Consider the following 22,449-nt stretch of genomic DNA (forward strand, 5'->3'; position numbering starts at 1 on the left):
GTCACGGACCCGATGGGAGTTCCGGGTTGTGATAACTTTTATTTTATTCTCACATATTTATATTAATATTTTTTAGAATATTATTCTTTAACATTAATATTTTATTTAAATACGTAAAATTATATTTTGTTTGTAAGAATTCTTAATAGCTAGTTTGAGGGATACAATTTTTTTTTAATTTTTGAAAAAATTAACTATTAAAATTTCCTATTTTACATTAAATGAGATAACATTTTTACTTTTATTATTATATATTTACGTTAAGTTTTTTAAAAAGTTAATTTCAATTTTATGATTCATCTTATGTATATACGTCAAATGTTACAGTTTTTTATTTTTATTCCCAAACATTTACATTAAACTTCTAAAACTATTATTTTTTTAACATTAACATTTTATTTAATTGCATTAAATTATATTTTTTGTGCAAGAATATTTGGTTACTAGTTTGAGAAATATATACAAACTATTTTATTATTTTACAATAAACTAAATATTAGATTTTTCTATTTTATAATAAATTATATGATTTTTTAGTGTTATTATTTTAAAAAAGCTAATTTAACTTTACAGTGCGTGTTACTTATTTACATTAAACGACAATTAGGTTATACTTCTTATTACATTTCATTACATTTAAAATCATTATAGTTTTACCTAAAATTGATTACAACACTTTTCAACCATGCATTTCACAAAAGATGTTACATATGCTTATCCTTATTCTCATATGTTTATATTAAATTTTTAAGAAAAATGTTTTTTTAAAGTAATATTTTATGTAATTACATGAAATTACTTATTTATTTTATAATAATTCTTTGTAGTTAGTTTGAGAGATACAAAGTACTTTAAAGTTTTTTTTAAAAAAATCTAAATATTTAATTTTTTATTTTACCATAAATGATAAGATTTGATAAGATTTTTTCTTTTATTCTTGCACATATACCTTAGAATCTTAGGAAAGTTAATTTCAATATTATGGTGCATCTTACTTATTTACATTAAACTATAATTATGTTATACTTACTCTTAATTCCATTACATTTAAAATCATTATAATCTAAAACAGATTTGTTAAAATTTGGTGATGCTAATTCTAATTTTTTCCATATTCGTGTTACTCATAAAAGAAATAAGTATAAGATATTGAGATTGCGATATTCGGAAGGGAATTGGTGTGATGACCAATTGTTACTTCAAGATCATGTAGTTTCATTTTCTTAAATAGTTGTATTCAAAAAAGAACGGTGATGTGTCGTGTTATCCTATTAGGGATAGTTTCCTAATCTTTCTATGAATGATCAATTGAATTTACTAAGATCGATTGATGAGCAAGAATTTCATATTGCTTTGTTTGAAATGAAACCAATGAAGGCCCCTAGACTAGATGGCTTGCATGTGGCATTTTTTTAATCTCAATGTGTTGTAGTAGGTTGGAGTTTGATTATGTGTCTAATGTGTTTGAGGGGGGTGAGATTGGTGAAGGTATGTGCAGTTCTCTTATTGTTTTGATTTCGAAAATAATTGCTTCAAAATTCATATCTTAGTTTCAACCGATCAATTTATTATTTGTTGTTTTCAAGGTGTTAATGAAAGTTATCACCAACAAATTGAAACTTGTGATGAGTTCGATAGTGGCAAGTACACAAGACAGTTTCATTCCTAGTAGGCAAATCATTGACAATATTATTGTTGCTTAGGAAGTGATGCACTCATTTTGGAAGAAGCGAGGTAAGATTGGTGATGCTTAAAATCAATTTAGAAAAAACATGTGATAGATTGAGTTAGGATTTTCTATATGCTACTTTGTTAGATGCCAAAATTCCAGATAAGATTGTGGACTTACTGGTACGTGATTGGAGAGGTAGCAGTACTAAACTATTATGGAATGGTTCTCATTCACCTGCTTTTACACCTTCATGAGGAGTACGTCAAGGTGACCTGTTGTCTCCATATTTATTTGTACTCTATTGCATACGGGATTAATGTAGTTGTTGCACAGGGTTTGTGCAAGTCGATTAAACTAAGCCCCAGATGTCCATCTTTAACTTATTTGTTTTTTTGCAAATGACTTGCTGTTGTTTATCGAAGCCTTGTTGATCAAATAAAGGTTAGCAGATTTTTGTGCATGTTTTAGACAAAAAATGAGTGCGGATAAATCATTTTTTATTATTTAAAAATGTGATCATTGCTTGTGTAAACAGTATGCAGAATTGTTCTGACTTCCATTACTCAAATGATTTAGGTAAATACCTTGGGGTTCTGTTATACAGTGCCTAAAAAGGAAATAGCATTTTTTCATATTTGATTGATAAAGTGAAGAACAAACTTACTGCGTGGAAGGCATCAACACTTTCATTGGTAAGATGTTTGACTCTAATTAAATCAATACTTCTGGCTATTCCCACTTATGTTATGTAGACTACTTTTATTTCTTAAGAGTTTGTAAAAGGATTGAAATGTTGCGTAGATGTTTTTTGTGGGGTATGTATGACAATAAACCCAAAGTGCATTTAATTGGGTATAATGACTTGTGTAAGCCAAATGATGAAGGCGGTTTGGGCATTAGACATTTGAAGCAGATGAACGGTGCTTTTCTTTGTAAAATACTTTGGCAATTGATGAAAAGAAAAGAATCTCTCGAGGTACAATTGTTAATGGGCAAATATAATAGTGATTTATCTAGGCGTCCCATGTCTTTTTACAGAACTAGTGCTTTTAAATTATGGAGTACTATAAGCAAATTGTGGTTGGCGTTTAATTCTAACGTTATATGGGTTTTAGGGTATGGAATTTCAATAAATTCTGGTTGGATATTTGGTTGGGAGACACTTTGTTGACTGCATAAGGGTCTATACTAGAACAGTTGTAGTTGGAGACGGATACTGTTCGTGATTATATTCAACAAAATGCTGAATGGAACAGAGCACGAGTGGCAAAGTATTTATTTGAGGAATTGGTCTTGAAAATGGTAAATTCTTTCCCACCTTTGTTATTGCTTAAACTTGATATCCCATATTGCGCGTTATCTCCATATGGTATTTTTATCATATCATCTGCCTATCATTTTTTAAGTCATGTTCCTCCAATGAGTTCTACTTGAGTCAGTGGGTTATGGAGTTGTGCTTGGAAATGCCAAGGTGCCTATCAAATTAAGATGTTTCTATTGCAATATTTGCATGGGAAATTATTAACTAATGTAGAGAAATAAATCAGACAATTAACAAAGGATCCTAGGTGTGTGCAGTGTGAGTTAGAAATTGAATTAGTTTTTCATGTTTTAAGGGATTATTTTGTGGCAATAATGGTGTGGTCTCGACTTGTTCCTTCCCAAGATAAAAGATTCTTTTTTACACTACCATTAACGGATTGGTTGTTTGCAAATTTAAATGACAACAATGTGATGATGTTTGATTGACAATGGGCCATCATTTTTGGTATTGCTAGCTGGCTTATGTGGAAGTGGCATAATATCTTTATCTTTCAAGAAAAGTTGTTTCTATGGTGAATCATTTGCATTTGATTCAAAGTATGTCATTTCAACACATATCTTTTTTATTGAGTTAAACAGTTTAACTAGATCTTTGGTAAATAAGAAAGAGACTTTTGTTGGCCAGCAAACTCTCTCTTCTAGATAGGTAACTCTAAACACAAATGGGGCATTTCGACACTCAATCTATAAAGCCACTGCTAGTGGGGTTATTCGGTGTCATGAGGGTTTTTGGATAAATGGATTTGCAGCAAATCTAGGTTCATGTTCTTTTTATAGAGCAGAACTATGGAGAGTTTCTTACGGGTTGAAATTAGTTAGGGAGTTAGGGATTTGTAAACTTTGGCTCCAAGTGGATAACAAGATGGTTGTGAATGCTATTTCAATGTTTGTTGTTCCTCTGTGTGTTAATATGGACTTACTCATGGCAATTCAAGAGATGTTATAGAGACAATGGGAGGTTAAAGTCACCTACATATATCGTGAAGCCAATATGGTTGTTGATTTCTTAGCCAGTTTGGGAATTTTTTCTAATATTTCTTATGTTACTCATAATAATCTACCGATAGGAGTTAGAAACTTATTATTGTATGATATGATAAGAATATGTTTTCCTAGAATGATTCCAACTTAATATTATAGCTTCTCCATTAAAAAGGAAAAAAGTAATTATAATTTATTTAAAGTTGATTACGCCATACTGCAAAATTAATGGGCTTTTCTAAGGAAATCAATTCTGTTGGAAACATTCTGTTAGAGTTTTGATAGAATAAAGACTTCAACCTTTTCAATTGAATTTTGATGAAGTTTTCCAATGAAAGAATGTTGGTCGAAAACTAGTTGAAATCATAAATGACACCAAATAATTGAATATGACATTAAGATTTTCGACGGATATTTCATTGAAAGTTGGAAATTTTCATCAATTTTCGACAAAATAATCTGTCAAAGATTTTTGTGGCCAAATGCTTTTATTTTAATATTTATATTTTTCTAGACAAAATTTTCGATGAAATATCCATCGAGAATATCAAATATTTTTTATAATCTTATAAGTTAAGGAGGATAAGTGATCATTTTAAAATAAGAAGGATTTTTCATTTTATCTCTGAATCATGTGGCTATAATATCTAATATGATACTAAATGGTACAAATCAAGTTGAAATTGTTGCAAGATACAACATAAAATTTGATATACAACACACAATTTAAAAAAAGATGCATTTCATGTCATGGCAACTTACATATAACTAATCATTTATGATTGCAACTCTTATAACTGACACGTAAATAATAGCATTAGGCTTGGAATTGCTTATAAAATAAAAGCATCCTCGAGAGTGTTCACATCAGCAATCTCTTTAAAAAGATCTTGGTAAAAGGAAAACCAGCTAACATTTTATCCTCAATGCCACATACTCATGTCTACCACTTATAATCTTGAAGTAATCCTCTTATAATTCAAATCATATGAAAATTGATAATTAAGCAAACTCCTAAAGACAATTTTTGCTAAATGTAAATGGAGATGCTTGAAATTTGCAGTTCATTTGTTAATATAAATGGTTTCATCTTGCTTTTATTTTTTTTTCATGTTATGTTTTGTAAGGTTTTATAAGAGAAAGAACATGGCTAAATTAAAGGTTGTTGTGACTTTGACATCATCAGTTGATTACATATCTTCAAAATCAACATTGAAATTGTTCTTTTAATAAAAGTGGAGAGTGTGATTCATGTGCTATCCACTGCCAATGAAAAGTGAGGAAAAAGAATTTCATAAACGAAACAAGGCATAGGAATAATAATTAGGGTTGGTTGCTTGGAGGAGTGAAGGCGCCCATAAAGGAATAAGGAGGAACGTGCACCTATTACAAGGAAAACACTAAAAGACAAAAAAAAATAAAAGAAATCATAAGACTATGGAGACTGCTCACTTTAATGAGTTTTGCTCGTTTTTTAAGTAAATTTTAATTTAATTTTAGTTAAAAGATAAACAATCAATTTATATTTGTCAATTCTATAATAAAAATAAACTTAATAGATTACATGATGGTTACAAATTGAACAGTGATTAATTAATGACTTTAAAGTAAGGTCATCAAAGTTAAACTTTGTCAATTCTATAATAAAAATAAAATCAATAGATTACATAATGGTTACAAAATTGAACAGTGATTAATTAATGACTTTAAAGTAAGGTTACCAAAGTTAAACTTAGTGTAGAAGTTTAAAAGGGAAGGAAATGATGGTGATTCCCCTCAATGCCCTATGACTTGTAGTAGGTTTATCTTCCTTTTTTTGAATAATAAAGGTTAAATGCTCAAATTGGAGTTAAACGTTTGGGTACTTTTTTAATTAAGGGCTAAATGTTTCAATTTTAACAATCAAGAGCCAAACGTTTTCGATTCCTTACAATTAAAGGCTAAGTTGATAGGTGGATAGGGTGTGTATTACATGCGATAAAAAATCGCATTGAAAATATAATTATTATACGTCATGTTGAAAATTTAGTTATTATACATCATGTTGAAAATTTAGTTGTTACATGTTATGTTGAAAATTTAGTTGTTACACACCATGTTGAAAAATGTAATTATTACACGTCATGTTGAAGATTTAGTTATTACACGCCATATAAAGATTTAGTTGTTACATGTCATGTTGAAAAATTTAATTATTTTACGCCATGATGAAAAAGTGGTTACATGTCATGCCATAATTTGAACTGTTTTGACTTTATAGAGAAAACCTTCTGATAAAACTATCTTTTTAAGTCAGCGTCCACATATGTGCTAATCCTACATTCGCCAAACATCTCTCATCTTAGCTCTTAATTGTAAGGAACTGAAAACATTTAACCTTTAATTGTTACAATTAAAACGTTTAATCTTAATTTGACAAAAACTCAAAGATTTTGGTCCAAAATTGAGCATTTAGTCAATAATTAATAAAAAGGTAAACTTTACTTATGTTCTTTATAGTTTGAGATTTTCCCAATTAACATTTTTACATTTTTTTTTCATTTGACATTGATCTTATTTAATTTAATAATTCCTGTATGAGGTAATGACATTAACTTATTTAGAAAATGACACCAAAGTCAATTTCTTTAACTTAAATTTTAAAAGATTTAACATTGAACCTATGAAAATTGGAAAATTGAACATTAAATTCCAAAGAGTTTAAAATAGAAATAATACTTGAAAAAAATTTCTAAACTATTTAAAAAATATTAAATAAGCTCATATTGTTTTATTGTGTTCAATCAATTCTCTATACTTTTGTTTTAGGTAAAATAAACCCATATCACTAACGATTAACAAATTGTTATTAGTCAAAATGTCACTTATCATTTTATATCTATTTGGAGTTGATATAACGTAAATGTGGAGGGTGAAAAATATCATATGATTATATAATCATACCACTTCATTATCCATCATTCCATATCAGCGTCACGTGACATAAAATGATAGGTAACATTTTGACTAACAATTAGACAATCATTAGTCATAAGAGCTTATTTGGCTTAAAATAAAAGTATAAGAATTTGATTGATTGTAATAAAAAAAATAAGGATTTATTTGAATTTTTTTAAATAATTCATAATTTTTTTAAGTATTATACATTTAGGTGGCATTTGTTATTTTATAGGGAATATGATTGTTGGGAATATGATTGTTGAGAAGATAACTTTACAGCGTTTGGTATAAATATGAAAAAATAATGATTATAGAGAATGTGATTGTTGAGAAGATTAGATTGGGAATGTAATATAAATTTACACAACTACTCTTATATATGAAATATAAAATTGAATAAATTAACATTCTTTTTTAAAAATTTTTTGACTTCAATTTATTCCTTAAAATAATAAATAATGTGAATTACTAAATATTTATTTTTAATAAATTAATTAAGTTTTAAAGAATTCAATTAATTAATTTATAAACATTTATTTTTTTTTGGTTTACTCAACAATTAGAATTAATTTATAAACATAGAATTTAATTAATTTATAAATATTTACTCCTATGTTTTGCTCTTTGTACAATGGGCTTGAGTATTAGTATTGGAAATTTTTTGTAAGCCAATACGCCATGGATGAGCCATTCACAATCATGGTTGTTCATCCTTCTTTTGTAACCAAGGAAACTTGCTATTTTTGGATATCAAATCTACCATCGTAATTTTCAAAAAGAAAAATAACTCCACTTTCCCTTTTTTTTTCTTCTTCTTCTTCTCTCTTTTTTCCCTCACCTTCCTCCTTGCACTCATCTTTTTTGGCAAACATTGGCTTAAAGAAAGGTCAAAAAAGAAAAAGAAAAAAGAAGAAGAAGAAGTTCAAGATACTTTGCAAAAAAAAATTAAAACTTTTTTACTAATTTTCTTTAATTGAGGAAAAGTAACATTTCCCCCGTGAATTAAGGGAATGATATTCCTTTAGCTAATTGTAATGGCATTTTCTTTGTAAACATATTCTCTTTCATTAGGACAAACCAAATGCTGCAAAATCATTACAACCATTTAAATTGTAAGCAATGTCTTTCACTTCTCTTAAACCAAACATCTTTTTAAAATATAATTATCAAATCACAAATTTAAGATACAAAACAATTAACATAAGCCATGATGTCATTCGAACAGGAAAACAAAATTAATAAAATTAAATCTAAACATTTTAGAACAACTTTTTGTTTTGAAAAGCAAGCTGACTTTATTAATTTGAAAAAGTAAACGAGGTACTACATTATTAATCCGTAATTGTATAAAACAAAATTGTCGTCACAAAACCCATTGTGAAAAATTAATTACCAACAATATATTTTGGGAGCCTGTTTAGTTTGGCTTTTTCTAATTTAAAAATTATTATGAAGTTCTTGTAAAAAATAATAACTTTTAAAATTAAGCTAAAATTATTTGGTAATTTTTTTTTATAAGTTATAATTTTGGTTAAAATTATCGTAAAGGGTATTTTTTTTTGAGAGGGTAATATTATAATTATTTTTAACAGATGAAGATATTTTTAAAACAAAAATAAAAATTCTTTTGCATTTTAAAAAAAAGAGAAGAAAAAACTCATCACAAGAACTTTTCTTTGAATTTTTTTTCAAATTTTTATTCTTTAAAAATAAGTTACTTTTTTTTAAAGAACTTTTCAAAATTTTATGTTTAGTTTGGTTTTTACTTTTAAGAAATAGATAAATTGAAAAAAAAATTAATTCAAACAAGTACTAAATTTGTTTGATGTGTCAATTTTGACGAAATCATCTCTCAAATTACTCATCATTCTAGGAATACGTTTGACTTGCCATTTTCGATTACTTTAATATAATAATAATAATAATAATAATAATAATTTATATTATTATTATTATAATTTTTATGACATAAAAGATTATATTAAATTTGAAATCACGATCAAATTGAATAAGAGTCAATGAACTGTAGTTCGAAATTAGAGTGAAGACAGTTGATCGAATAAGGATGCTTGTAAAAGGAAATAAGATAGTAATTTTGGTTAATTTACTATAAATTTAATTATATTTAATTAGGGAGTAATCAATTTGATTAAATTTAAATTAAAAACATAATTGATTCTATTTAATTGGAGTTAAAAAATTGAGTCACTTTACATTTTAAAATTTGACAACTAAAGTCAAATATTATAATCATTTGATTGCTTGTGTAATTATTGAAAATTTTAAAACTTTTTAAATTGGTAATGCTTTTTTTCGATGGTGATTATTTGAAACTTAAACGAAAAAACTAATTTTAAAAATTATAAAAAATTAAAGATATATATTCATCAATGGTAACTTTGATTATGTTCCATTAGAATTAATTGAAATGAATATTTTTAATAAAGACATTTAAGAGACTAATCGAATTAAATAATTTATTCATTATTAAATGAAAAAGATTTAATTAAACACTAGAATTTGATTTAATTTTTCAATTTATTGAATTTTTTTAACCGTGAAAGAATACGGAAGAACGTTGAATTTTTTTACTCAAATCCTGTGCGAACCATTAGAAAATTCAATTGCTTTAAGTTTTAAGGATCCAAAAACCACGCAATATTGGGCCATGAGAACTTCTTTGTGGACGCTGACCTAAAATTAGCTTCCATTAATTAAATAACTAATTTTTTTTTAAAAAAGAAAAAACTTCTTGTTTTGATTTTGGTATGGGAAAGAAAAAAGTCTTTTTTTTTTATTTTTTTAATTCCACTTGAAAAAGAAAGCGAATTTCCCGATTCTGAAAATTCCAATTTTTTCAATGGCAGTTGCGATGGGGAAACTGAAACCAAACGCACTCACTCCCTCGTAGACCGAACCAAAAAAGAAGACAAGATAAAACTACAAGCTGTCTTAGATCTAGAAAGTCAGATCCAAACTTCATATATTTCCGTTTGATTCTCGAGAAAGAGAGAGGGAAAAATGGAAAGAATGGAGAAGTTCATAGATAACTTGCCTCCGATGGATCTGATGCGGTCGGAGAAAATGACGCTTGTTCAACTAATTATTCCTGTCGAGTCCGCTCACCGAGCCATTTCTTATCTCGGTGAGCTCGGTCTGCTTCAGTTTCGTGATGTATGTCTTTCTGTACTCAGATCCGATTTTTCCTTTTATTCACTTTGCTTTAATTTTAAGCATTTGTTAAATAATTCTTTTTGTTTGTTTGGCATTAATTGGAAATGGAATTTCACGTTTTGAGTAGTCAAATTTTTTGTTCAGTTGCAGTAAGATAGCTTGTTATTCGATTTTTAGTTGCTATTGTTTTCCTGCATTTGGAACATTTGTTGGAATTGATTAAGTTTTGTTTCTGTGGTTGAATTTGACGAGGATGTGAGATCTTTCCTGAATTAATTTTGTGTATCAGTTTTTTTGTTTGAATTGAGATGTGTTGGAGTTGCTGGATCTAGTTAGGATACGAAACACTTTAGACTCTGAGCAAGGAAGTTATACTTTTTCTAATAATGGTTTTCTCCTTTAATAAGGAGTTTTTGATGCTGATAATTGCGTGGTTTGCTTGAAGAGTTTTTGGAATCTGAGTGTAATTCGGAGTTGGCTAGAACTTATTGAAGGAAGTTGAATTTTATGCTTTTTCGTAGGTAATACTGTAATAACCTTAGACTTAGCTTTAAGTTTCCCTCTAAAGCAAAGTTACATTTAGTACTTTCAATGAGCTTGCTGTTTTTGGAAATTGAAAATATAATATGTATTCGTACATGTCTTAAGTTGACAGGTGCTAGAAGCTGAATCATGTAGAGGAGCAATTTCATGCCAAAATATTGAGGGATTGTGATTAGATAATGAATCTGAGCTTTCTAACGGGTGTACTATACTAAGTTAATTTGAACCACTGTATTAGCTGCAAATTTGTGTTGGGATTTAAAATGATCTTCTTTTAACATTTCAATTCAAGTTATTCTGATTTCATCATGCATGCAGGGTAAACCTGAAATGGTTTCATTTTTTTTGGCTTTATGTGTTATATTATTGATAATGACTGTTAAAAGATACTGTTTATACTATCATTTAAAATGGAGGTTTTTTAAGAGTTGGGACCATGATCCACCTAACTATAAGCACTATTAACTGAATTGGTTATAATCCAGGTGAATAAAAGGAAGTGTTTTAATGATTTTGTATGAATTTGGCATGGGATGTAAAAATATGTTACTTTGGCTAGAAGAAATGCTTCTATTATGAATCAGTGGTCAAGACTGAAAAGGTTCTCTTGAAAATATGCATAGTGGTTCTGAAATTATAATCTGCTGGTTTCATGGATATAAGGATGAGCATAGGAGTAGGGATTCAGGTGATAAATGGTAAAGGGTTGAGACTTGCTGCAAAGGGGCTATGGGTGGGACCAAATTGACTTCTGAAAGGTTCTGCTTTATTGAGACCATAATTTGGAAATAATCCAATTTTCAGGAGTTTTCATAGTATTGCATAAGATCTTATGCAATCTATCCAGTCTTAAGTAGAAAAAGATAGTTTCCCATGGAACTAGGTGCTCTGATATCAAGGGGTTTCTCTTGGGAATGAAAAACATGTCCAAATGTCTAATGATCTTGAATATTCTAAAGTCCTGAGTGAGTTTTGGCTTTGTATTCTCAGCATATATGTTCTGGTAGATGATGGCTAACTTGTTATGTTTTTGCTTTACAACGTGTTAAATCTGTTTTTTGTTCATCTCCTTATTCTGGTAAAAGAGGCCTATGGTATTATATTTGTAGAGATATCTGCTAATTGGTAAATAAATTTAGTACTTTGCTTAGAAATCATCAATTGAATATGCTAATGGTTATATTTCTTTTTGTCTCCCCTGTGGCAGCTAAATGCTGAGAAAAGTCCTTTTCAACGAACATTTGTTAATCAGGTATCTACTTAAGCCTTGATTTAATTTTGTGCTATAAGTTGTGGCCTATTTCAATTGCTAATATGTAGCTTAATAATCAGAATGTCAAGTATTAATCAATGTCTGTGCAAGGTCAGTTGATATAAGAGAATCTGCCAATTTTTTATATATTCTTTCCTTGTATAAATGATTGTATGTACAGCTTAGTCTGTGAGTGAATCAAACTGAATATAATAGCCTCTTTGGATGTTCATTTTGTGGTTGTTATATCAGTGAATAGTCAGGATGAGTAAACTGATGGTTGCTGATAATTTACATATTAAGCATCAATTTTACTTTCTAAATGCTTTTCCTTGTAATCATGAGAGGAGAAAACCCTCAAGGCAACAATTTTGTTATATCCTGTGGCTGGGCTATAACAATAGGGGTGAGCCCTTCCCTTTCCTTGAGTTAACCTCCCAATCCTTAGTAAAGGCTGGATTTGACCCTGGTTCTTGGTGTAGCAACCAATGACTTTACTGGCTACAAAAGCTGGCACCATTTTCAAAGGTGACATTATGAGAAGTGATGGAGTTTTTTTTTTTTCTATGGTGCAATCTGACCCACCTGAATCTTATCTACTTTGCATTTGTGGATTGTTAATTTTGTTACGCTTGGAGTAACACCTGTTTATCAGAGCACCTTTTGCTTCTGACATGGCAGAAGTTGGAATGTGATTGGCATGGGCTTATGTTCAATTTTTACCAAGACAGAAGGAAATTGCTAATCATGCCTCATTGACGTCTAAACTTCATTTCTGATTTCTCTCTATCGAGAATGACATTAACTACAGTTGCTGATTATCAATGTTGTAGATGCTTTAATTTCTGAGAAGTCTTAACAGGTAAAGCGGTGTGGAGAAATGTCGAGAAAGCTACGCTTTTTCAAAGATCAAATTAGTAAAGCGGGTCTACTATCTTCATTACACCCTGTTGTGGAGCCAGATGTAGAATTGGAGGAATTAGAGGTTCATTTGCTCTACTCCCACCAAAATAATCATTTCTTTCCCCCTTTGACTTGCCTTGCATTTTTGTTTTTCCAGCAGTCACATAAAGTAATAGTTTATTTAACGTAAGCATTAGTGGTCTTTTCCAGAATCAAGTGTGCATCATTTTTTGCGTTTGTTCAATTTCAGATACAACTTGCCGAACATGAGCATGAGCTAATTGAAATGAACTCAAACAGTGAAAAACTTCGACAAACATACAATGAACTTCTGGAGTTCAAGATTGTTTTGGAAAAGGTGAATTTCTTGGCTCATTTCTTTCAGTTATAGACTTATCTTTAGGTTCTAGGGACCATTAATTGCATTTGTTTCTGGATTTCTTTCCCATCTAAGGCAGTCATTTGAGCGTTTACTTTTCTTGTCTTTTTTTCCCCCTTAAATGCCCTTTAATCTTAATTGTTCCACCATTTGGTTGATTTTACTGTAGCCAATGTCCTTTAATCCATGGTTTAGAAATTAGTACCTGTATATTTGTATCAAGTTGGTTGTCAAGCCATTGTTCTTAAACAATTAAGCTCTTTGATGATTCTGGTGTGCTTTGCTCATTGAAACATGATATGAAAGTACTAGGCAAACCAGAAGGGAAGAATTAAAAGGAAGAATCGTAAGATAACAAGGGAAATAACAATATGAAGTGAATAAATTTCTCTCAGTATTGATATGTAACCTTATCAACTCCATGTGACCATTTTGAATGCTGCATTTTTGGAAAGATTTGGGTTGAAAAACCTTTTTACCCAAATGTTACTGTTAAATGTTGAATGCCTTCTCATACATACTGCTCAAATTCCAGGCAGGTGGTTTTCTTGTGTCAAGTAATAACCATGCAGTTGACGAGGAAAGGGAATTAAGTGAGAATGTATACTCAAATGATGGTTATGTTGAGACAGCATCATTACTTGAACAGGTATTTGTTGATCCTGCAATTGAACTGCTTTTTCCTTTTTTGTCTTTTTTGCAAACCTGTTTCCTTGGTTCCATCTATCATATGGTTATTCACTGTACAGGAAATGAGGCCTGCAGACCAGTCTGGGTTGAGATTCATCAGTGGCATCATTTGTAAATCCAAGGCTCTTAGATTTGAGAGGATGTTGTTTCGTGCTACCAGAGGCAATATGCTTTTTAATCACGCACCAGCTGGTGAAGAAATCATGGATCCTGTATCTGCTGAAATGGTTTATTTTCCTACTCATCACCATCAATTCTTTTGCTAAATCTTGCTTCAGTTATCTTTTCATTTGGAAATTGTTGCTGTCATTTGGTAACATGCCATCTCTGCCTGTGGCCCGTCTACATCCAAAGATGTTTATGGTATATCTTTTATATAAGTAGATTGTTACAAATCTTTCTGTCGATCTTTTCAGGTTGAGAAAACGGTATTTGTAGTTTTTTTCTCCGGGGAGCAGGCAAAAACAAAGATTTTGAAAATTTGTGAAGCATTTGGAGCCAATTGCTATCCTGTACCTGATGACATTAGTAAACAGAGGCAAATAACCAGAGAAGTAAGTGCAGGGTCATGGAGGTTAACTATTTTATATTTCCTTGCATCTTGAAAATTGGAAGCACAATTATGTCAACTGCCATTTATATGGCAGGTGTCCATTGTACTGATTGAATCATGTTTTGTACACATTTGTTAATGGTCATTTGATCTTCACAACTGGGCCAATATGACATGCTCTTGATTCTTCGAAGACATGACCTGATAGTTATGGTTTTTTTGAATTTTGGTCTGGAGAGCAGATACAAACTTTAATTTGATTCAGCTCTCTTCTTATCTTCCTCACTTGTGTGTCAATATGCCTTGCACACTTGTTATTAGTTGGAGCTATGATGGAAATATCTATTCTACTGGCTAAAAGTTTTTGTTTTTGGTCACAGGTTTTGTCACGTCTTTCTGAATTGGAAACCACGTTGGATGCCGGTATTCGCCATCGGAATAAAGCTTTGACTTCGGTTGGATACCATCTAACACATTGGATGAGCATGGTAAGATGCACCTAATGCATGTATCTTGTCCTGTATATTTGTTGCCTTTGCTGGGGCAATGAACATCACGACGTGCAAAAATATCTAATCTAGCATATCAACATCCCATAAGTGTGGTTTTTGTGATGCTATGATATTATCATCTAAGACCCTTTTGATTTCGTTTTTCTTTTAAACCAGGTACGAAGGGAGAAAGCTGTATATGATACATTGAATATGTTGAATTTTGATGTTACAAAGAAATGTCTCGTTGGGGAGGGATGGTGTCCTATATTTGCAAAAGCTCAGGTATATTGTTATGCATCATTACTCTAAATTCTTGTAACTAACATTCCTCAGTTTTTTCTCTGCACTGTTGATCTTCTGTTAGAATTTTGAAGCCTTAGAATTGAGGACCAGGTTTCTTTGCTTAACAGATTCAAGAGGCATTGCAACGCGCAACATTTGATAGCAATTCCCAAGTGGGTATAATATTTCATGTGATGGATGCTGTGGAATCACCTCCTACGTATTTCAGAACAAACCGTTTCACAAATGCATATCAGGAGATTGTTGATGCATATGGGTGAGTTCTAACATGAAGCTATGCTGCTTTAGCTTATGGCTGGCATGCTTAGCATTGATACTTTTGAGGAAAATGTATAAACTACTCATTTTTTAGGATGGCTTTCCTGTATCAAGAATCTTGTTCTATTTATCTATATCATAGTACACACTTTGAAGTATATGGGTGGTTTATGTTTTAGATGGTAAAAATAAGATGCAAGTGGGGAATGACACCTTCTGTTTCTTGGCCAACATGATTTGTTTTTTGACAGTTAAGCTACTTGTTAGAAGCTGTGTGTAGTTGAAAGGTACTCCATGGCGAGACGACACTATGATTTGTCAAAGTTCAAGTTTCTCATCCATATCCTAAGAGCCTGTTTATGCGTTCTTGAACAATTAAACTAATCATTTTGACTTTAGGATAAGCTTTTTATATTATTAGTGGTGAAATTTTTTTGTTACCTATATAACTTACTAGAATATTGACATGAGACGCTTTTTTTTCAGTGTTGCTAGATATCAGGAGTCAAATCCTGCCGTTTACACTGTTATCACTTTTCCGTTTCTTTTTGCGGTGATGTTTGGTGATTGGGGTCATGGAATATGCTTGTTATTGGGAGCATTGGTCCTCATAGCTCGAGAAAGCAGGCTAAGCACTCAGGCATGTCTGCAAACATTTTGTCTACACTTGAAACTAACATGCTAATGTTATATGTGCATAACACAGAAACTTTTATCATTATAATAGGAATTCTGGACAGGATATTGTTCTTAAGGGGTTGGATTTCTTATTGGGACTGTTAAGCAAGGCTTTAACACTGAATATCTACATACAAGTTTATGAATATCTTCTAAATGGATTTTCCACATTTCTGATGTTTTCCTCTCTTCTATTTTGGTGTAAATAATTTTGCAACATATCATTTCCTCTCATTAATGTTTGGCCTAATGATTAAACTACCCTAGTCAAGGATCCTGCTACGTGTGGGTTCTTAGGAGAACATAGGACAATAGGATTTCATTTTACTTTTCAGTGAAAAAGAAAAGTGTTTGATTCCAAGTGAGAAATGACTTGGAATGGGACTGATGCGGCTGACACTAATAAGTCGATGTGGACTTTATAGTATGATAATTATTTTTTTTTTCTTCTCTGGCCATGCGTAGATCACTCGAGAAATTTTGTATATACTATGTGTGATTTCTTGATATGAAAACATTGTATTCTCTATAATTTTGCTGCAAAATGGGTATAGTGGTTGTGTCTTGTAGCCCTGGGTAAATTTTATGTTTAGCATGTTATTATTGTAATCTAATTTGCACATTTGATGCCTTACAGAAACTTGGAAGCTTTATGGAGATGCTATTTGGGGGGCGCTATGTACTCCTTTTAATGTCACTTTTTTCCATTTATTGTGGGTTAATTTACAATGAATTCTTTTCTGTTCCCTTTCACATATTTGGTGGTTCTGCTTACAAATGCCGAGATGCTACCTGCAGGTTTGTATTACTACTTTTAGATCTTTAAATAAAAGTAGAATCTCATTACCCAGTGTTTACTAGAAAGATGAAAAATGTGTTCTATTTTCATCTGATGTCTTCCTCTGTCCTACAATTTTCTCAGAAGCACCTCCTTTATAATTTTTATAACAACTATTGTGGATGTAAATTCTTTGTTGGTTTTGAGTTCTCAATTGCTTTATATTTCTTTCTGTTCTGTAAGTATTTGGGTACATAGTATTTGCAGCCATCTTTGCACTACAGTTGAAAGAGAATTTGACTTTTACTTATATGTTTCTGCACCATTGAATCAAATCTATGTAGATCTTAATAGACCAAATTAGGTTTTATTCATTTTTTCTTTAAGGCATTGATCAACCTTAAATTAGTATTTCTAAGTTCGTGCATCTATCTTCTTTGTAACTCTAACATGTTAACAAAGGGAGACTAGCCTAGTTTCCACCTGCTAGCTTAAAGCATTGGTTTTGAGTTAAGGTTAGAGGTTCAAATTTGCAATAGTTGTGCAGACTAAAAATATCTCATATACTGAAAAAAGAACATTCTGTTTCTTCAACTAATTTTACTCTACTGTTATTATGTATGTTTGTTTTGGTCAGAGATGCACAGTCAGCTGGTTTAATCAAATTTCGTGATCCGTACCCATTTGGTGTGGATCCTAGCTGGCGTGGAAGTCGTTCAGAGTTGCCTTTTCTGAACTCTCTTAAAATGAAGATGTCAATTTTGCTGGGTGTGGCCCAGATGAACCTAGGAATCATATTAAGTTATTTCAATGCACGTTTTTTTCGCAACTCTCTGGATATTAGGTGTGTTTTTCCTCTGACTTTATACCCTGTTTTAGTGTTTTCCACTTGCTTTATTTAAGTGATGAAACTAGAACATATTTTCATCTTGATGTTAGGTATCAGTTTGTGCCACAGATGATATTTCTCAACTCCCTTTTTGGGTATCTTTCACTTCTCATCATAATTAAGTGGTGCACCGGTTCTCAAGCAGACCTTTATCATGTGATGATCTATATGTTTTTGAGTCCCACCGATGATCTTGGTGATAATGAGTTGTTCTGGGGCCAGAGACCACTTCAGGTATGATTTTCTCTCTTCTGGCTACTGTTGCAGACTGTTATATGCCATGTTCTTTCGTGTCAGGTCTTCATTGTGATCGATTGTTGCTTGTGCAGATCGTACTGCTGCTTTTGGCGTTAGTTGCAGTTCCATGGATGCTCTTTCCTAAACCTTTTATTTTGAAGAAGCTTCATTCTGAGGTGCTATGTTGTTGACTTTTCTTGCTTCATGCTTTACTAAATTTATTTTGCTAATCTTTTAGCTTCTATGACTAACATTTACTGTTTATGGTACTTATCATTTGAAAACAGTATATTTAGAAGAATTCATTGTGCAAAAAAAGAGAAATCCTTTAAATGAGCCAACTAGATTGTCTAACTGAATGCCTGACATATCCCATTTTGCCTTTGTCATGTGAATCTTGTTGACTTATCTTCTGGTCCTGAAAAATGTTTTGTTATTTCTCACACATTAGATAATGGTTTAAACACGAATGAGTGATAAGAATTGTATCTATGCAGGGCAATCGAACCACCTGTGGTGTAGACATTCTCATCTATGTGTGGCATGTGCATTCCACATGTTAATAATGTGTTTGTTAGTTTAATTATAAATTACATCTGGTGTAAAAGAAGCGATGGATGTGCTCCTCAAATCACCATTTTTGGAACCAAGCATTTGGATGACCACAACCCTTTCCAGCATGTTCAAGCCTCTGGTCCAACATTAATATAGTTATAAATTAGAACAGAAAACTTTAGTTTATGGACAAAACATGATTTGAACTGCTCTGACTTCAACTTACTCTTTGATGAGTGATACCTATGAGGCTATAATGTGGACAACAGAACCTTGTTTTAAAATATTGGGAGTGTAAGATGGATCCAATTAATTGTTGAGTAGTGTTGTAGATATTCTGTTAGAAAACTGGTTGTCTGGTCCTTCCTCTTTACTCTGAGATTATAACAGGCTTCTGATTTGGGGCTGCATGATGACAACTATGACTTTTCATGTTCCTTTTTTGCATTTTTGAATTGTTTTTTGGATGCTTTTTGTGCTTTATTATTGCACTACTAAACCTTTTATTGTTTTCAATTTTTGCTATAAAGAGGAAATATGAAAGCTTAGTAACCAGCAATCCATATTCTTGCTTGATGTCAAAATGATCTCTCTTCTATGGGAAGTATGGTGCTGTTCCCATACTTTGAAGAGCTAAGTATTTAATCACTCAAGATACTTGTTTGAAAGCTCTTATTTTTCTATTTTCTAAAATGCTGAACAGTTTGGGTACCCTTGGAATATATTGTAGGCCCTTTCCCATTGTTGTCTAGTATACTAGTAGGCCTTTTTTTTTTCAATCATTAGAATATATTTAGAAGAGTTCATAAGCAATCCATAGTCTTGCTTGATGTCAAGATGATCTCTCTTCTGTGGGAAGTATGGTGCTATTTCATACTTTGAAGAGCTAAGCATTTATTCACTCAAGATACTTGTTTGAAAGCTCTTATTTTGCTATTATCTAAAATGCTGAACACTTTGGGTACCCTTGGAATATATTGTAGGCCCTTTCCCATTGTTGTCTAGTATACTAGTAGGCCTTTTTTTTTTCAATCATTAGAATATATTTAGAAGAGTTCATAAGCAATCCATATTCTTGCTTGATGTCAAGATGATCTCTCTTCTGTGGGAAGTATGGTGCTATTCCCATACTTTGAAGAGCTAAGCATTTATTCACTCAAGATAATTGTTTGAAAGCTTTTATTTTGCTATTATCTAAAATGCTGAACACTTTGGGTACCCTTGGAATATATTGTAGGCCCTTTCCCATTGTTGTCTAGTATACTAGTAGGCCTTTTTTTTTTTCAATCATTAGAATATATTTAGAAGAGTTCATAAGCAGTCCATATTCTTGCTTGATGTCAAAATGATCTCTCTTCTGTGGGAAGTATGGTGCTATTCCCATACTTAGAAGAGCTAAGCATTTAATCACTCAAGATACTTGTTTGAAAGCTATTAGTTTGCTATTATTTAAAATGCTGAACACTTTGGGTACCCTTGGAATATATTGTAGGCCCTTTCCCATTGTTGTCTAGTATACTAGTAGGCCTTTTTTTTTTTTTTTCAATTATTAGAATATATTGAGAAGAGTTCATATGAATATATTGTTATTTATTTGATCTTATTTCCTTCCAATATGTTTTAGAGATTTCAAGGTCGCACCTATGGCATGCTTGGTACCTCTGAGTTTGATCTTGATGTGGAACCCGATTCTGCACGGCAACATCATGAGGAGTTCAACTTTAGTGAGGTTTTTGTGCACCAAATGATACACTCCATTGAGTTTGTTCTAGGTGCTGTCTCAAACACAGCATCGTATCTTCGACTTTGGGCTTTAAGGTAGAGCTATGGTTTTCTCAGTTTGAAAGTTTTCACGCTGTCTCTTAAATAAATGTTAGTTAATTTCTGCTTCTAATACATTTCAGCTTGGCACATTCTGAATTATCGACCGTTTTCTACGAGAAAGTCCTACTACTTGCTTGGGGGTGAGTTTTGTTAATGTGCTACATGGTCCATGCTAGTCTTGTGTATATTCCAACTTCTTCCTGTCTGTTCATGTTCTCTTCCTGGCTTATGGTTTATATTTAAGTGTTGGATGCATGACATGAAACTAAACCACTGTATGAGGCCATAAAATAAAATAAAAAGAAATGCTGTTGTAGTGTTTTTTGTTATGTAACAAATTTCAAGCTATTGCTAGACCAATTGCTACTTAGTCAAGCTGCTAAAACATATTACAACACATATATGGGCTTTGAGTCCGAGCTGAACCACTTCATTGGGTAACTTCAAAATAACTTCTCTAGTTGTAGATTTGCTTAGTATGTTAATGTTATATGGACAATATTAATTTATTGGCATTTAAACCAGAAGACATTGTGCATAATTTTCAGTTAAGAATCCTAGATGAGGGACTTTGGCTAAGAAATTTGTTTGATCCTAGAAGCAAGATTAATCCTGCCAATATGCTATCATGTGCCATGCTTTCATGTGTCTAATGCTTATAAGCGGTCACTGTTCTCTTATATAATGCTTATGTACTTCTCTATTGTTAAATGGTAATGACTCCTTGAGGAATGATTATTACAGGTATGACAACATTGTCATTCGATTAGTTGGGCTAGCGGTTTTTGCCTTTGCAACGGCTTTCATACTACTCATGATGGAGACACTTAGCGCTTTCCTTCATGCCTTGCGTCTTCACTGGGTGGAATTTCAAAATAAATTCTACCATGGTGATGGCTACAAGTTCAAACCTTTCTCATTTGCCTTGATAACAGAGGACGATGATTAGTTAAACGATAATCCTGCTTTTTGTTTTTAGATTAAGTTTGCAAGAGAGAAGATGAGAACTATTTTGATGATGAAGGCTACACAAAGATGGATATATTTGGCAGACGTCACAATTTGGCTGGTGGGAGTTTGCTCTTCTTAACCCAGCTTTTGTGCTACACAAATTTGACTTAGGAATGTGAAACCCTGGCAACACATTTTTTCTAATGTATTGATATACCAAGAGCACATTAAGAGGTAAGTGCAATTTTTTCTTTTAATTTTGTTTCATCAAAATAGGAGAAATGGGTTGGTTAGGAGGGAGGAGGGGGTGTTGGAGCTAGTTGTAAAGAGGAGCTCTGGATTCATTATACCATTTACCTTGGCCTGGATTTTAATTTTTTGTCTTCAATTGGGGAGAAGGCGGGGTAGAATTGGAAGGGTTGGATTTTATAAAATCTTATACACACACAAAATAGTGTGGATTTTGCAGGTACATAGCCTTTTGTCATATTCTTAATGTAATGATTAATCATATTCTTAAAGAATTCAATTTTTTTTTTGGCCTGGATATGGTTATATAGAGAAAATTCCAAGAATAAATTTATTTGCCTCTTACTGTTTCTGTGGATATCTTACTATCTTCGTTTTAAATATTTTAAGTGTTCACTATTTGTCGTGGAGAATCTGCAGATTTTTGTACATTGAAAGTCGAAATCCTGGCCTATATACTTGGTTGCAGGAATTCATTTTTTTTTTAAATTGTTCGAGTGAGGAAATTAGAAGGTGCTTTAAATGTAAAAATAAATATAAATATTTATTATTTAGTCAAATACTCGGGATTTTTTGAGATATTTATAAGATTTGAAATTCGTCTTTCTTAAAACGTGCTCAAATAATTAAAAATGAAATAGAAGAAACTTCCAATTAAGGTCATTGAAATCCCAGTAATCATAAAATTTCCATTCAGAGTTATTGAATTTTTTTGACACTATTCAAACTTACTGGATTTAAATCGATCTCTTCCTCAACAATACACACACACGCATATATATATATACAAATATTTTTTAATTTTGTTCATAATTTGTATTTA

At 31.4% G+C, this 22,449-nt stretch overlaps 1 protein-coding gene across 1 annotated transcript; it reads left to right on the plus strand.

Annotated features, from left to right (window-relative positions):
* On the plus strand, positions 9,748–21,966 carry LOC18590111 (V-type proton ATPase subunit a1). Its single transcript, XM_018127413.1, has 18 exons — positions 9,748–10,090; positions 11,841–11,885; positions 12,748–12,870; positions 13,039–13,146; positions 13,703–13,816; positions 13,917–14,084; positions 14,274–14,411; positions 14,791–14,898; positions 15,079–15,186; positions 15,315–15,463; positions 15,952–16,105; positions 16,781–16,941; positions 17,559–17,765; positions 17,861–18,044; positions 18,140–18,223; positions 20,227–20,420; positions 20,507–20,566; positions 21,171–21,966. The coding sequence occupies exons 1-18, from the start codon at positions 9,938–9,940 to the stop codon at positions 21,373–21,375; spliced, it is 2,463 nt and encodes an 820-aa protein (XP_017982902.1). The 5' UTR covers positions 9,748–9,937; the 3' UTR covers positions 21,376–21,966.

This window comes from Theobroma cacao, chromosome 9, assembly GCF_000208745.1.
Source record: "Theobroma cacao cultivar B97-61/B2 chromosome 9, Criollo_cocoa_genome_V2, whole genome shotgun sequence".
Lineage (NCBI taxonomy): Eukaryota > Viridiplantae > Streptophyta > Magnoliopsida > Malvales > Malvaceae > Theobroma > Theobroma cacao.

Excerpts from the sequence above, each read along its gene's own strand:
- LOC18590111 (XM_018127413.1), top strand. The coding sequence starts at position 9,938 with ATGGAAAGAATGGAGAAGTTCATAGATAACTTGCCTCCGATGGATCTG. Across the intron at positions 11,886-12,747 it reads AACGAACATTTGTTAATCAG|GTAAAGCGGTGTGGAGAAAT; the intron begins GTATCTACTTAA and ends AAGTCTTAACAG. Across the intron at positions 14,899-15,078 it reads TAACACATTGGATGAGCATG|GTACGAAGGGAGAAAGCTGT; the intron begins GTAAGATGCACC and ends CTTTTAAACCAG.